At 37.8% G+C, this 14496-nt stretch overlaps 3 protein-coding genes across 5 annotated transcripts; 1 reads left to right on the forward strand and 2 right to left on the reverse strand.

Annotated features, from left to right (window-relative positions):
- Positions 1-1190: 1190 nt before the first annotated feature.
- Positions 1191-6327, reverse strand: LOC119989903 (stem-specific protein TSJT1-like). 2 transcript variants are annotated; one of them, XM_038835667.1, is made up of 6 exons: positions 6013-6327; positions 3755-3853; positions 2396-2609; positions 2063-2303; positions 1642-1762; positions 1191-1544 (listed from the first exon to the last, which is right to left on the reverse strand). In XM_038835667.1, the coding sequence occupies exons 3-6, from the start codon at positions 2596-2598 to the stop codon at positions 1345-1347; spliced, it is 765 nt and encodes a 254-aa protein (XP_038691595.1). In that variant the 5' UTR covers positions 2599-2609; positions 3755-3853; positions 6013-6327; the 3' UTR covers positions 1191-1344. The 2 variants fall into 2 exon arrangements, with proteins under 2 accessions (XP_038691595.1, XP_038691596.1); XM_038835668.1 differs by lacking the exon at positions 6013-6327 and adding an exon at positions 4909-5194.
- A 311-nt stretch (positions 6328-6638) lies between these two features.
- On the reverse strand, positions 6639-10892 carry LOC119989902 (allantoinase). Of its 2 annotated transcripts, none has more exons than XM_038835666.1 (16): positions 10734-10892; positions 10282-10375; positions 9957-10077; positions 9771-9844; positions 9588-9664; positions 9391-9427; positions 9231-9316; positions 9002-9061; positions 8610-8758; positions 8329-8455; positions 7988-8143; positions 7795-7905; positions 7558-7668; positions 7361-7459; positions 7120-7265; positions 6639-7027 (listed from the first exon to the last, which is right to left on the reverse strand). In XM_038835666.1, the coding sequence occupies exons 1-15, from the start codon at positions 10818-10820 to the stop codon at positions 7137-7139; spliced, it is 1518 nt and encodes a 505-aa protein (XP_038691594.1). In that variant the 5' UTR covers positions 10821-10892; the 3' UTR covers positions 6639-7027; positions 7120-7136. The 2 variants fall into 2 exon arrangements, with proteins under 2 accessions (XP_038691594.1, XP_038691593.1); XM_038835665.1 differs by having other exon boundaries at positions 10282-10381; positions 10734-10857.
- A 2548-nt stretch (positions 10893-13440) lies between these two features.
- LOC119987935 (glutathione S-transferase T3-like) lies at positions 13441-14210 on the forward strand. Its single transcript, XM_038832841.1, has 2 exons — positions 13441-13848; positions 13959-14210. The coding sequence occupies exons 1-2, from the start codon at positions 13441-13443 to the stop codon at positions 14208-14210; spliced, it is 660 nt and encodes a 219-aa protein (XP_038688769.1).
- Positions 14211-14496: the final 286 nt, after the last annotated feature.

A 14496-nucleotide genomic window follows, 5' to 3' on the forward strand; every position in this document is an offset into this window, starting at 1 on the left:
TCACAGTGCTTTTTTGTCTACCCAAATGCGAGATAAACGCACATGATCCATCTAAAATCGTGAGTTCCATCTATCCCACATGATCTATATGAAATCGTGTGTATCTATCTCAACATTTGAGATAAGTGGGATAGAAAACATTGGGATCTGCTATTGTAAATTGTAAGGGATCTAACATGTTGAGCCATGTAGATTAATTATAATATCCTGATTTAATAAACCCAACCACCCAAATTGGTTAAATTCGAGGATTACTATTTACTAGGATTTCATAAATTGGATTTTCAGTGTCGCATACCAATAGTGTCACCTAATTTCAAGGACAGAATGTACAAACCACTCTCTTTTTACCTTCATTTTTTCACTCAACTAATTCCACATCTCCTGCTTATCTCAAACGAAAACAAAAATTCCATGCACATACAACTTCACCCTATAAATTCACCTCCAATTCATGCTTTCAAACCCATCAGTGCATTGAAACGTACTAGCCAAAAATGATAGCACAGAAAGCTTTTTATGTGTCCTTCTTGGTTATTTTGGGATTATTCAGCTCTGCTCATGGAGCAAACCCTAACAAAAATGATGGAGATTCCTACGAGGAGGAAGATCTTGGGTTCCATTTAGGACTCGGAGGAAAATGGGCTTGGGATTGGGGTTCGCATATTGGAGCCCAATTAGGTATTGGACAAGGCCCAAACGATGACGACATTGGTTTGGACTTTGATTTAGGGAATGTTGGGCCTACTTTTGGTTCCGAAGGGGAGCCCAGTACTGGAGGTGGAGCAAGTAGTGGTGGCATTGGACCTGGAACTGGCACTGGCACTGGCATTGGCACTGGTCCTGGGGTTGGGATTGGCCCTAATAGAGGTGATGACGGCTGTGGCGGCTGCCTCTCCGGTTGCTCTCATTGTCGTTCTGGATCCTCTAATCAGCCTCTGTATAATCAGCCCATGTATTGTAGACCTGTAAACTGCCCAGATGGTGGTTTTTGTCGTGGATTTGGTCTCCACCTTGATTTGGGTTGGCCAAGTCTGTTTGAGAGGGAGAGACCACAGCATGCAGCCAGTGAACCAATCACTGCCCATGACCCCAACCAAGATTAGAGACTTTCATCTAAGCCAAAGATAGAGGTGCCCAATATGGTATAACAGTGTCTATTGAAGCTACTAGCAGTAGCAGACCAAGAATTCAGTAATTCTCAACAGCTAATATATTGTAATGAAGGCGTCCCTAACAATAGTTGTATACTGTTTGCATGTTTGTACCTTAATAAAACCTTCATTTTCAATGAAAGTATGCATGTCTCCATGTTATTGATCTGTAGCAGAAAAGAGAACCTAATTAATCTCCCTCAACAAGTGCAACATCTGACCAATTCGCGGTACTACCAGTACGACGAATGCTGTGGAGGCGCGTATACAAGTCCACCTGGAAAATAACATCTGATATGTTCCCGTCGTCGTCCTCCCTGACAATTGCTCTGACCTTGTGGAGTGGATGATCAAAGCTCATTAGTCCAGTCCCATTCATAAATATGCAGCCTGTGCAAAATATGATACACATGTAAGACTATATAATGCTAACTCTTTCTGCAGAAATCAGAATTTTATTTTACTAATACATTGAACAAGGACTTACCAGGAGGGAAAGGTGCACAGGACTTTCCACAAGTCTCTCTCACAATGTTGGAATCATCAGAGCAAACTAAGGATCCATCACCAGCCAGTCCCCATTGAAAACCTGCACTCCCTTCGCGGTCCTAATATCATGGAAATGATGTTAGAAAACCAAACGAAGTCAAACATTGTCAATTTTAATAAGAATCTACAAGGTTTAGCATACTTAATTAGCACTATATGGACCATTATCATCATCAAAGCTCCATCTCAAATTTTTTGGATCGACTACATGAATGTCTAGGATTTCAATAAAGTTCTATATTCAATACTCTCCGTGTAAGAGGTACTATTGAAAGAAAAGGTCCTCCAAAGAGCAATCATATATGGTATCAGTTAAAGAGAAGCAAAAACTATTTCAGGTTTTCAAAGTCAAAACTCACCCTGGCAGCAAAAAGAGTACCAGATTTTGCATCAAAAAGAAGGAATGCAAACTTTCCTTGAAGATCCCTAATGACTTGATCTGGTGGGGAAGGTGCTCGATCTCTTAAGACCTTATAAGCCTCAACCACAACCACAGCATCAGTTGCCTGTCTTGAAAGACCATAATATCTCCTAAGGTCACATGTGTTCTCCAAAGCCCCAGTAAATATGCAGAATATGTCTTCCATAACAAAAATACACCTGATATACATATTCCATACAAGATCAGATACATCAAATCATGCATGCACACTGGATTTCTTTAATATATAGGAGAGGGTAAATTTCAGTACCTAGGATGCAAAGGACTTTCATCTTCATGTGACAAAGCCATGAAATTCCCATTAGCTAGGTTGTAGACAACTGATTCTGGGCGCAGTGACCGATAAATCTCTGCAACTTCTTGCCTGGTTTTCAAACTGCTCTTCAATCCCACTGACGGAAGCCTCAGCTCCTCCGGTGGTTTGGCTATCATGTTCTCAAAAATTGCCAACATTTTGGATTAATCTAAAGAGAGTAGTTACAATAATGAGAGAACAAGATGGATATTATTGAGTAGTACAATGAAGCCCCTTTTATACTAGAGAGGGCAACAAAGATATAAGGAAACATAAAAAATAAACAACTTCTGTGCATAAGGCTCCCTCTGTGGGTGGGGTCAGACTGTTGCTAGGAATTGAACTTGTTACTTTTAGGTTGCACTATTGCAACTCTATCACTGGGCCACATTTACCCATGTATATAACAAAATATAATCAGTCAAATAAATAAAGAATTAATCCAAATATATAATGTATCAATCACTTGGAATAACTCATATAGGCAAGTCTATAATAATTTTCACTAGGAAAGTGAATATATACTGACACAGGTACAGCTTGGCCTTGCGTTTGTGTTTGTGACACTTTATGAAATGCATGAAAAGCTTATCTGCAAATATTGTAACCAAATGACAATCAAAAGAATATGCATGGAGTCCATCAGCTACCTACAGTCTATGATAATTCTGATTAGGAGAGTAAATATATGCCGACAATAGTGAACCTTGGCCAGGTATGTATGTGGCTATGGCACTGGTATGCAAATGCAGCTAAAGCTTATCTGCAAATATTGAAACCGAATGAGAAATTAACATGCATACATACATACATATACGTATATATTTATAGCTAGGTTACAAGAGCATTGCGTGGGAAATCATGCATGTGGCAGCTAAGTTTTGTTTTGGAAAGAATAGGTGTAACAGAGATGTAGCTAAGGTTGGCTTCACCATGCAGGCATGATGCCAAAACCTTTTGGTTTATTCTTCAAGTGTCTGTTACTGGCTGACAAGTCATATTGTGGTTTTCAAAAAATTCCCTTAAGAAAAAGGAGAACATAACCCTGCCTGTCCATTGTCTAATATCACATTGTATTCATTAGAATAACAATATCGACAGTTCTGTGAATTGTAACTATTTGATATATGCAACTGTACAACCACAATTCATTGGGCTTTCAGATTCATACTTAGAAAAAACATGGATGGCTCTATAAAATCTCCAGCGCATGGCCTTTGACAGCCCACCCCATGTATAACAAAGAGAACTGAATGTGATTCTCAGGCAGAGAAGTTATGCTGAGCTGGAGAGCAGCTTCTTCATTTCTCATACCTGATCTACAGTATTCTTTGATGTCTGCACCAGAGGGCCATAAACATCTTCACCATCTTTGGCCTCTAAAGAACTTTGGAATTCTTGTCTCAGTTGTACCTATAATACAGATAAATATCGGGGTTCAATATGGTCTAACAGAAGTAAAGGGTAGTGAACAATGGCCATATGATAGATACACAACCAAGTTTCACAATACTGGATTTACTGCGACTTGAAAGCCACTCTAACGAGAATGGTTCTGTATCTCAAATAAAACAGTATGCACATGTTACCAATCTATTGAGATTTGAGAATATTACCTAGTCCATTGTAGAGTACGCAACCATAATACTTTGCACACATAAAACTAAAAGAGAGACAGCAGTAAAGGACAAAAACAGCCATGTGCACAGAATAGGTCAATTAGATAGAATCAGCTTACACTGTTTAAGTTTTAAGAAGCATAAAAATTAGCCAGATAAAAAGCATATGATATATCTGAAAACCAGTTTGAATTAGCTTTACAATATGAAGGAGGATGAGAGGGAACAAGAGCAACAAAAACGATGCAATGTTGTAAATGAGATTCAGAGTACTGCATGGTAGCCTTCCATCACAAATGAAATGCAACGTTGAATTCAATTACATATGTGGTACAATCATGTACAATATATGGTTAAGCTTGTTTAAAATAGCAAGTATATTGGATTAATCCTTTTGGGAATTCACAAGTCATTGGAGATTTGAAGTTCCACATCGGTTAAGTATAAGAAAGTTAAGTGGTTAATTATACATGGATGTGCCCATAACCTATTGCCTCTCCGGTAAACTCGGTATTCTCCCCAACAAATCTGGCATATCATTGTGTCCTTAAGTCTCTTTTCTATACCCATAGCAAACATATCATTGGATGAATTCCATGCCCCAAATTTATAGGCAGAATGGCGTGAATGCACAACAAGAGCTGGGTTTTGCCATTTAGAGAATATTAGTCAATCTACCGAGAACATCCCACTTCATAAAGATGCAAAATGACTTACACAAAGGGAAAGAAAAAGAAATCCCCGAATCTTAACGGACAGCTAAAGCTGATCATATATCTTGGCAACATGGCTAGAAAATTTTATAAAAAAGTAACCAACCAAAGAGTCAAAGAGAACTCCTACGCATACCCGTCTCTTCAAATGTGGCGCAGGGTGGGTTGCAATACTGCTTTTGATATGTGGAATAGCTCTAACATGACTTTTCTTTACTCGGGCCTTTATGCTACCATATTGAACTAAGACAGTCTCTTCATTCTCAGGTGCTTTGACCACAGATGCTAACTTATCTCCCAGTCCCTTCACAGACTTTCTCTCCAACTTGTGGTGCATATGTTACATTAGTTTCAGTGGCAGGGACATTGTCACGAGGACAATGAGCCTCAACTATGGACGCGATGGCTGACTCTGACTTCCTAATTAGCTAATTAAGTTGACCAGCATTGGTGGATACTGGATAGACTCCCATGATCCAATGAGGTTATCAGCGTAAGCAGCTCTAGCAAAAGCAAGATCAACTTCTAGAACCCTATCTAACATGTACTTGATTTCTTCTTCTGATTCTGCTACTTCTCAGGTAACAAACTCAAAATTGCTATTTCCTCATCTCTCACAGAATCTGAAAGCCTGACATCCAAGTTGTTCATTTCTACTGCCTCCCTGGGTTCCATAAAGTATGTTGCACCAGAACTACTAACGTTTAGAATCACACCATCTGGAACAAAATAGTTGTGGGAAGCATTAACACCGACACACATCCTAGAACCCCGCTGGGTTATCAGAGGTTTGTCAATGCCCCCCAGCCTGAAAAATCTGAGCGGAATCTTTCAACAGAGAGTCCAGATTTTCCATATTCCTCTTGCTTTTAGACCTAATGATTTTCATATCTTCACTAGCTCTATGGAGGATTCTAGAAAGATTGCAGTCAATGCAAAATCCTATTTTTCGCTGCAGCTCCATCTGATAATTGCAACTCTGAAGTACTTCAAGTAGAGGATTACACCTATCATAATCCAGTAAAAGAGGTGAGCTTCTACTTAGGTCAACAACCTTGAAGGAGTTTATGCATGCAGAATAAATCAGGATATGCAAGCTTTGTGAAATCTAACAGTTATATCACATTAACTCTTAATGAGCTATGATTATCTATCTCATCACAAAACATCTATTATATGCTAATTTTAGTACTGCAAAGAACAAAAGACATAACGTTACTCCAATTCGGAAAATCCATACCAAACCTCTGCGAACTTGCTCTACCAGCAGCCGCTACCTCTGTCAACCTCTCACACAGTGCCGTAGCGGATCTCAAGGTCCCCCTCACAGTACAAAGCTCCCTCTCCGTGAGCAAAACACCGGAAACAGCAGAATCCACAATTTCCTCCATGTCCTCGACCGCCGAAGGTCCAGTGGCTCAGCCTCACACTGCATCATCTCCATCACATCGACAACCGCAGCAGTCCGATTCAAAAGCTTCCGGCTCTCCTCCAGAGTTCGGCCAAAAGGAACGTTGGCGCTTTGGACGGTGGAACGGCCCATGGAGGTGGAAATGAAGGAGGAGATTTGGCTGCAGACTGAGCCCCATTCTAGGATTTTTAGGGTTTCGAGTTGAAGGGATTTAGAGAGCGATTCAGGACGATTGTGACTCGGCCGAGCTGGAGAAGCAGAGGATGGATTTCGGTTTGAAGATTTCGGAGAAGAAAAACAGAGGCCTGTTGACTTAGATGGACTGATTGCAAAACTGCATCGAAGATTCAATTCAATCCAAGGTCGCTTCAATCTTCTGGGTTTATATCATGCACCTTATCCATTTCAGTTTTTTCAGTTCGATGATTATTGCGCCGGAAGGACATGCCCGGTGCTTACGTGACACTATTAACCGTCCATTCTTATACATTAGTGGAAACTGCTACTCAAACATAAAAGGTCCCAGAGAAAAATTTACAGGAATTGCAGATTTGATTATGGGTTTTGCTACCAAACACATAACAAAGACTGCTGCAAACTACAAAGAACATAGCTTTTGCTCAGTTGAACAAGAAAACTAGATAGCTATTTGAATCCGACTTCCTTGGTGCCAGTGAAATTATAGTTCTTCTGCATCTTATATACATCTTTTCTTTTTTTCTGAGCAGAAATAGTAACTTGTTTACAAGATCTCCAATATAACACAAAAAACTTGAATGGGTTAGGTAAAGTTGCTCATTAGCAACTTGTACTTGCCCATAAGAGACTCCTCGACCTGGAAAACCTGGAAAGTGAAGAACAAATTCTGAAGAAATCAAAACCCAGAAAGTTAATTTGACAATCAACAAAAAGAAAAGATGAATCAAAAGGCATTACCTCTTTGATTCATGCCTTTATTTTGCTAGGATCGTAGTACCACAAGCATTAGGAGCATGTTTTCCTTCTTCAAAAACAAGATTTCCTCCCACAAAAGTTGCCAAAACTTTCCCAGAAAGCTTTCTTCCCATGTAGGCAGAGATACTCTGTCAATAAGATTGTGATGGAAAGCAAAGTTTCATTGTGATTAGACTCAGTTGAGGATATCAGTATCAAAAAGAAAGTAAAATACACGACATACAGGGTTCTTAATGTAAACAGGATGGTCTTCAGTGACGTCAAACTCTACATCTGGATTCCATACTACGATATCTGCATGATTTCCAATTGCTATGCTTCCCTACAAATTGTGATTCAGATTCAGTCTACATTTGAGCGATATCGATTTTGTCCCACGATAAAAAAAACACCAAAAAGTTAATGAAACCTATGCATCACCTTCAGATTTTGTCCGGCGAGCCTGGCCGGCCTCTCACTCCACCACAAGGCCATCTGTTCGAAAGTTACTCCATATTTTCTCCCATATGACCATGTCACAGGCAGAACAAACTGCATAAAATTGTGATACTTAGTAATTGTATTGGCTATTTTTTTTTTACTTTGGCGGGTAAAAAATGAATTTCACTTGAGTTTCTGCTGTGGTGAGCAAGTGATGGTGAATGAAAGTACACAAACCTGCAATGATGATATGCCGCCCCAGGCCCTCAGAAAGTTACCGTCGTTCAGGAGTTTAAGTTCTGGCTCTGTAGGTGAATGATCAGAGCTCAACATATCAATATGTCCTTCCTGGAATAAAATTAACAACAAGTGAAATTAATACAGAAGATTAAGGGCAATTCATAGTTTCTCTCTGAAAAATTTCATATACCAAGAGAGCATCCCATAGTTTCCCTTTATTTGATGAACTACGGATGGGTGGCGCGCACTTGAAACGAGTATCTCCATCCTGAATCTCTTCTGCTGAGAAAGCTAAGTAATGAGGGCATGTCTCAACGGTTATGCTGTCACCATAACTTTTTGCTTCCTGTAAACAATATGAAAATTAAAAAATTGTCAATATGCTTTCAATAGTAGCAGTTGACAGGAACTGAACGTTTTGGATGATTTAAGAGTTACAAATTCAGATAGATTTACAGACAAGATCATCTGCCATTAATAAAGAATGTGAGAAATTCATTATAATACATAAAGAAAATAATCAAAAGATACCTTTATAAGTTGTGAGGTAGCATCTGCATCAGACAAATGAACAATATGAAGATGAGCTCCTTCTGCAGGACCACCAGTCCTCGTATCTTTACTTACCGTCAAGAGCTCTCTAACGGCTGCCTCCTCCCTGGTTAAGGAACAGAGAAGACTCATTATGCAGATGGAAACTAAAAATTTGGTATTTTACTTGTTCATTCTGAATTTAAGTTTGATAGCATTTTAATTGAGAACACTTTTTTTTTTTGTTTTAAAAAAAAGAAAAGAAAATGACCATGTCGTACATTGAAGGTGGCCTTGTCTTAAGATAGGTTGCATAAGATCGAGGATCGTCATTGTTATCTTCAGATCGTGAGTTGCTTTCAACATCTTGCTCCATCTCTGCATGAACAAGCAAAGGTCTCCTATATTTTGCTAATACAGATAGTCCCTCCTAGAAAATCAAATGATAAGAATAACTTGAGAAAACAGAAGCAACACTACCAGCATTGAAAGAAACAAGTTACTTTTATGAAAAGATAGGACTACAACAAATAATTCACTCTTAACACGCATTGTTGCAGTACGCAAGCAATGGAGAAGAAGGGAAAGAAAGTTTTGCGAGAGCTGCAATCTGAACTTTCAAACAGTCATAACATATCTTGAGAGACATGTTCATTATAAACAAGAGACAAACCTTAATATGACTGATATTTGTCATAGGGAAGTCATTGATCCCTGAAGGACACATGAAGGACTACAAAACAGTAATAAAGAGTTAAAAATAGACAATCTGAAGTTAATAATGATGAAAAGTTGATTCTTCAATAGAAGGAATAAAAAAACATACATACTCCAACAGGGCCTCTGCAATTACATATGTTCTGTGGAGTAGTAGTATACAAATAATGAAGAACAACTATTACCTTTAAACCAAGAACACCAGCGTTTAGGAGAGCTTCCAAAGCACTTGCATTGAATGCATTATCAGGAACTAGACCTCCCCAGAAACCTGTCGACAGAATAATTAAGATTTTCTAATCCTTAAAAATACAGGTGCTAGCTAGCGTAAAGTTTTAATCATACCAACATCTACATAAATATTCTTCTCTGCCGCATCAATCTAGTATACAAGTCAAAAACATGAAAACAAGAACCACTAGTTAGATGAATTAACAACGACAATATATCAGATCATTAAGAACCAGGTTTTATATAATCAAAAATATCTGATAATGTTTTATATTCTAGACGAAGCAATGAATCACACCGCAGCTACGTACCTTGAGTTTTAGAGTTTCAGGAGAAACAGTTGAGGGGCAACTATTGAGTGGCATGTCAATCAATGTTGTAAGACCACCTGCACATACGCAGTAGTACCAACCATGTCACTGTTCATAATTGAACACAGGCAGAAGCAATGAACATAAAACTCTGGTGCAAAAAATAGAGGATGAGGAGCTAACCAGCAGCAGCTGCTTGAGTCCCTGAAGGAAATCCTTCCCACGCAACTCTTCCTGGGTCATCAAGATGTGCATGCCTGCCATGTTCATAACCAAACAAACGAATTCTTTTTCAAATGAAATTGACTAAAGCTTACAGGCACCATAAAGAAATCAGAAATGCAAGGCAGGAAGATTCAGATATATTACACATCAATCAAGCCAGGCATGATTACAGCTTCTCCATAGTCAATTACATGCCCTGTCTTGGACGTGCCTGACCAATTCTCTGCCTCAACAATGGATCTGATAATCCCTCCATTGACCTCAACTACCCAATTCAAAGTTCAAGCAAAATAACTATTAACATAAATTCCACATAAATATATGATTTTAATTATGAATAAATTCATACTATCTTGAAATATTTGGGACTAAAACTTTGATTATGATAATGATAGTGTCACAAGACATACTGCCAAACTCGTATGTTGTGTTGATAGAGTTGAGAAGAAAAATCAAAATCGAAACCCACCTGCACCAGATATGAGTCCATTTGGTGTCACAATGCGCTTGCTGGTTAACCAGTAGTGGTTGTGTGGAAGAAGGCTACACTTGGTTTGAGACAGCTGTTGCTTCAAAATACACAAAATTAGCCCAACACTGACAACAAATTTGAGATTCCCAAGTAGAAGGTTTGTTTTAAAGTTCACGACAAAACAACAAATAAATTAATAACAGCATCAATTGAATACAACAATCAATCTATAGCCATGCACATGAAACTGAAACTCTTTCTTCTTGTATTAGAAACCAAACAAATATACTAATCCTTCAAATTGACAGATCCAAAAGTACACAAAGATATCTGATCCCTAAATTGCTGATTTCGGGATGACAAGTTAAACTCCATGTGTCTATGCACGTGTGTGTATGGTGTTAAGATACACACACACATAGAGATGTACAGAGGAGGAGAGAGCAGACCTTGGATGATCCACGGAGGTAGAAGAATAAGAGAAAAGCAGCAAGAAGAGCCAGCAGAGGAGACAGCCGCCATTGCTGATACTGCATTCTCTCCTCTCTCTCCTTTTTCTCTTCACAGCCACAAACCAATAGAAATATAGAATCATCCAGTGTTGGTAGTGCTTAAAGAGACGAAAGATTCCCACGACTATTACCAATAAAATTTCTACGCGTGTCCCACCTTACATCAGAGCCATGAATATTCTACACCGGTACAGTTTTTATGATTTCCAATTAAACAAAAAAAGAGATTCTTTTGGCTTCCTTGTGGAAAAATTTAAAAAAAAAAAAAAAAAAAACCCTTCGGATTAGAATACAAAATTTAGTGATTTACAAGGAGGGCAAAAGCCAAGTGCGGATTCTCTTTTGAACTGGCTGCGGAGTATTTTACTCAATCTGGTTCTCGTGTTTATATTCTCCACAAGCATCTCTAAGAATAACACCAAATACAGTAAATATATTCTATAATTTACCACATTTGATTCGACGCATTGAAGATATATATATATATATATATAAAAGACGACTCTGGATTTTTATGGCAGGTGTGTTGATTATGCAAATCAAATACTTCTATAAATGGATTCTTTCTTTTACATTTTATTTTCTTCTACCTAAATTTAAGGAAGTTGAAATTGTAGCAAATTTTCTACCTAAAAGAAGTGTCGCTCTTGTATCTTTGGCTGTTTATACAACTTAAGATAAAGGGCCAATATTACCCTTCAATCTTAATCCATGTCTCCAACTCCATACAAATTTATGCAAAACTAAGAGCACTCTCAAAAGTTTCTCTATCCTCATATGACTCTCTAATTTAGGGAGAGAGTGTTGGCACAATAATTTTTAATGTGTGCATCACATACTTCTTGAGTAACATGCTAAAATCATATTGGTTTCTATGTCTAATCAATGATGTGGGAGCAAGGAGAATATTTGCCATTTGATATTTTTCAAAACACATGATAATTGATAAAGTGCAATTTTCTCTTAATTTTCTTTTTAAAAATAGTGGAACCCTTGTTTTGACTTAAATATTTTTTTAACTTAACACATTATTTTAATAAATATAAAATTAAGTTTAGTAATAAATTAATTTAAGAATAAATTAATAAAAATTATTATAAAATCATAAAATAGAATATTTGATAAAATAATTATTTTATTAATAAAATTAAAATGCTTAAAATTAATTTTACTAACATTATATTTATTATATTAATCTAATATTAAATTTAATATAAAAGTCATAAAATCTAATATCGTAATACTTTAATTAAACAAATTTTCCGCTACCGTAAGTTATTAGTTCGTCAAACACTTCACAGCATATTCCACAGGTTTAAGCTCAGGTTTTTTTCTTTTTTCACAATTGTTCCGTTAGCATTGAAAATCAATTCAATTGCTTTACCAAACGGACAAATGTCAATGTTGGTGAAATAAGACAAGTTTAAGCAGGTAGGTGGTTTTGATTCATTTCCTTCCACCTTGAGTTCTGTGTAAATTTCTCTCTCACACATAAGACCACCCACAGCAGTGACTGGGTATTGAAACTGGACTGCAAATGTAAAGTTTTTGATAGAGTTTTTGATAAAAAGTAGACTCCATCAGCAACTGGGAAAGGAACGGTAAATGAACAAATGCTACAGGAAGACGGTAGATGCACCGGTCTCCTGTAGCGAACTGGTGACTATTTTAATAATAAAATATTCAGGATTTCTTTTTTCTTTTGATTAAAATAAATCTCTCATCATCGCGATTTCTTTCCAAGTCTATTTCTTCTCCGCTCTCAACGTCGAACAAAAGTTATTGCCGCGATTCCTCCTCCTCTCTATCTCGGCGGCTGCCTCTCCCCATCCATGTGTCAATAGGTGCTTCATCTTCCGTCAACCTTTATCAGCCGGAGGGCCCAATTGCCTGCAAACGCTGACCTTCCTCAGCCGTATTTTAGGTACTTCTTTCTATCCCTCTCTTTGTTGCCGTTGGGGGCTTCATTGAATTTAATTTGTTGTTACTTGTAATCTTGATCTGTTTTGTATACTCTCATATGGGTTTGGGAAGAGGTAAAATTTTGCATCTGGGTATTGAGATTCATAAATAATTGGTGTGAATGATACAATTTAATATGGGGAGTTCTGGCATCTTCCACAATCTCTACTCTAGAACAGCTCAAAATCTCCGGCGCTGACAGTATGTCTTCTTCTGTTTGCTTCTCAATTTTGATGTGTTCTGTGAAATGTCTCGATTTTGTTTTTGGTGTTTTGCATTGAATTTTGCAAAGAAAATCTGAGGAATTACTTGAATTGAGGATTTAAGAGAAGAAAATGTTGCAGGGGCATTGTCCGTGTCTGCGTGGGTGTTGAGTCCTTCAAATTGAATAAGTCCCTGCAAACATGCTCTATGATTTCATTACATTGAATTGGTTAGATAACAAGGGAATTGATTCTTTTGCCAATTATCCATGCATTTGAAATGTTAATTTCTTGAATATATCTGTATGTGATGTGAATAAAAGAGAACCCATTTCTGTAATCTAGAATCTGTGGGCTCTCCGTTTTATTATATATCCAAACTTCGTAAAGTATATTTAGAGACTGCATCTCAATAATTTTTTTAGGAATGAAAGCTGTGATTTAAATTTCAATATGTATCTTCAAATGATGAAACAGGAATGGAAGCCCAATTTGAAGATTTTGAGCCATTCCTTGATGGAGAATCATACACTTCCCAGAATGTTCAAAATATGAGTTGTTGTGAAGAAGCACCAGTTCCTAAAAAGAGACGGCTAGCTGGCGTCAATCGTGGATGTAACTTCTCAATTAAGGAGGATAAAAATATTGTCTCAGCTTGGCTAAATACAAGCATAGACTCAGTGCAAGGTACAGATCAAAAGGCCAAGACGTTTTGGCAAAGAATTGGAGCAACATACAATGCGAATAAAGGCCCTAATCATAACGAGCGAACGGACCGATCGTTAAGTAGCCGATGGGGAGCCATTCAACTTGCTGTCAACAAGTTCTATGGATTCCTATCACAAATAGAGGATTCCCGACCATCCGATACCACCGAGATTGACAAGGTAAAGGATTCCTATCTTATAATTGGAAGCTTGGAGTTTATTACATTGAATATGTTCGAGTATACATGTGTTCTCTTTATTTGCCACTAAGTTTTGTGTTCTTTTTGCAGATACAAATGGCTAAAGAAATGTACCATGAGATGACAAATACACACTTCGTGTTTGATCATTGCTGGAATTTATTGAGGCATCAACCAAAGTGGTACTTGCATATGGGACAATCTTCATCAAAAAGAAAACAACCTGGTGGCAGCTCAAACAAGGTCCATGATACAATAAATTTGGATGATGATAACATCTCAGGATCTTTTTATGTTGATCTAGAGAGACCAATTGGTCGAAATGCTGAAAAAGAACGATGAAAGAAAGGAAAGGTAGATCACAAAGACCTTACGGAGATCGTAGGACAATTGACAATCAATAAAAAACAAGAGCACGTAGAGAGAATGGCATTGGCTGAAGTTGAGAGGGTTAGAGCTGAAAAAGAGTGGCAAGATCATTTAGCCATTGAAAATGAGAGGCTTAGAGTTGAGAAACTCAGAGCAGAGGCTGAGATACAGAGAGCAGAAGCTGAGAAACATAGGGCATGTGCAGAGATGGAGAAGGTGGCCCAACTTTCCAGCCGCATTACGCCTTTGTTGAAAATAC

Source organism: Tripterygium wilfordii, chromosome 21 (assembly GCF_013401445.1).
Source record: "Tripterygium wilfordii isolate XIE 37 chromosome 21, ASM1340144v1, whole genome shotgun sequence".
Lineage (NCBI taxonomy): Eukaryota > Viridiplantae > Streptophyta > Magnoliopsida > Celastrales > Celastraceae > Tripterygium > Tripterygium wilfordii.

What these genes read in the sequence shown, in the direction of transcription:
- LOC119989903 (XM_038835667.1), bottom strand. Translation starts at nt 2,598, where the DNA reads ATGTTGGCAATTTTTGAGAACATGATAGCCAAACCACCGGAGGAGCTG. An exon ending in GAAAGTCCTTTGCATCCTAG is followed by an intron (nt 2,304 to 2,395) that starts GTACTGAAATTT and finishes TATGTATATCAG; the next exon opens with GTGTATTTTTGTTATGGAAG. An exon ending in CTGTGCACCTTTCCCTCCTG is followed by an intron (nt 1,545 to 1,641) that starts GTAAGTCCTTGT and finishes TATTTTGCACAG; the next exon opens with GCTGCATATTTATGAATGGG.
- LOC119989902 (XM_038835665.1), bottom strand. Translation starts at nt 10,820, where the DNA reads ATGCAGTATCAGCAATGGCGGCTGTCTCCTCTGCTGGCTCTTCTTGCT. An exon ending in ATGCCTGGCTTGATTGATGT is followed by an intron (nt 9,845 to 9,956) that starts GTAATATATCTG and finishes TGAACATGGCAG; the next exon opens with GCATGCACATCTTGATGACC. An exon ending in GACTCAAGCAGCTGCTGCTG is followed by an intron (nt 9,665 to 9,770) that starts GTTAGCTCCTCA and finishes GCGTATGTGCAG; the next exon opens with GTGGTCTTACAACATTGATT.
- LOC119987935 (XM_038832841.1), top strand. Translation starts at nt 13,441, where the DNA reads ATGGAAGCCCAATTTGAAGATTTTGAGCCATTCCTTGATGGAGAATCA. An exon ending in ATACCACCGAGATTGACAAG is followed by an intron (nt 13,849 to 13,958) that starts GTAAAGGATTCC and finishes TTCTTTTTGCAG; the next exon opens with ATACAAATGGCTAAAGAAAT.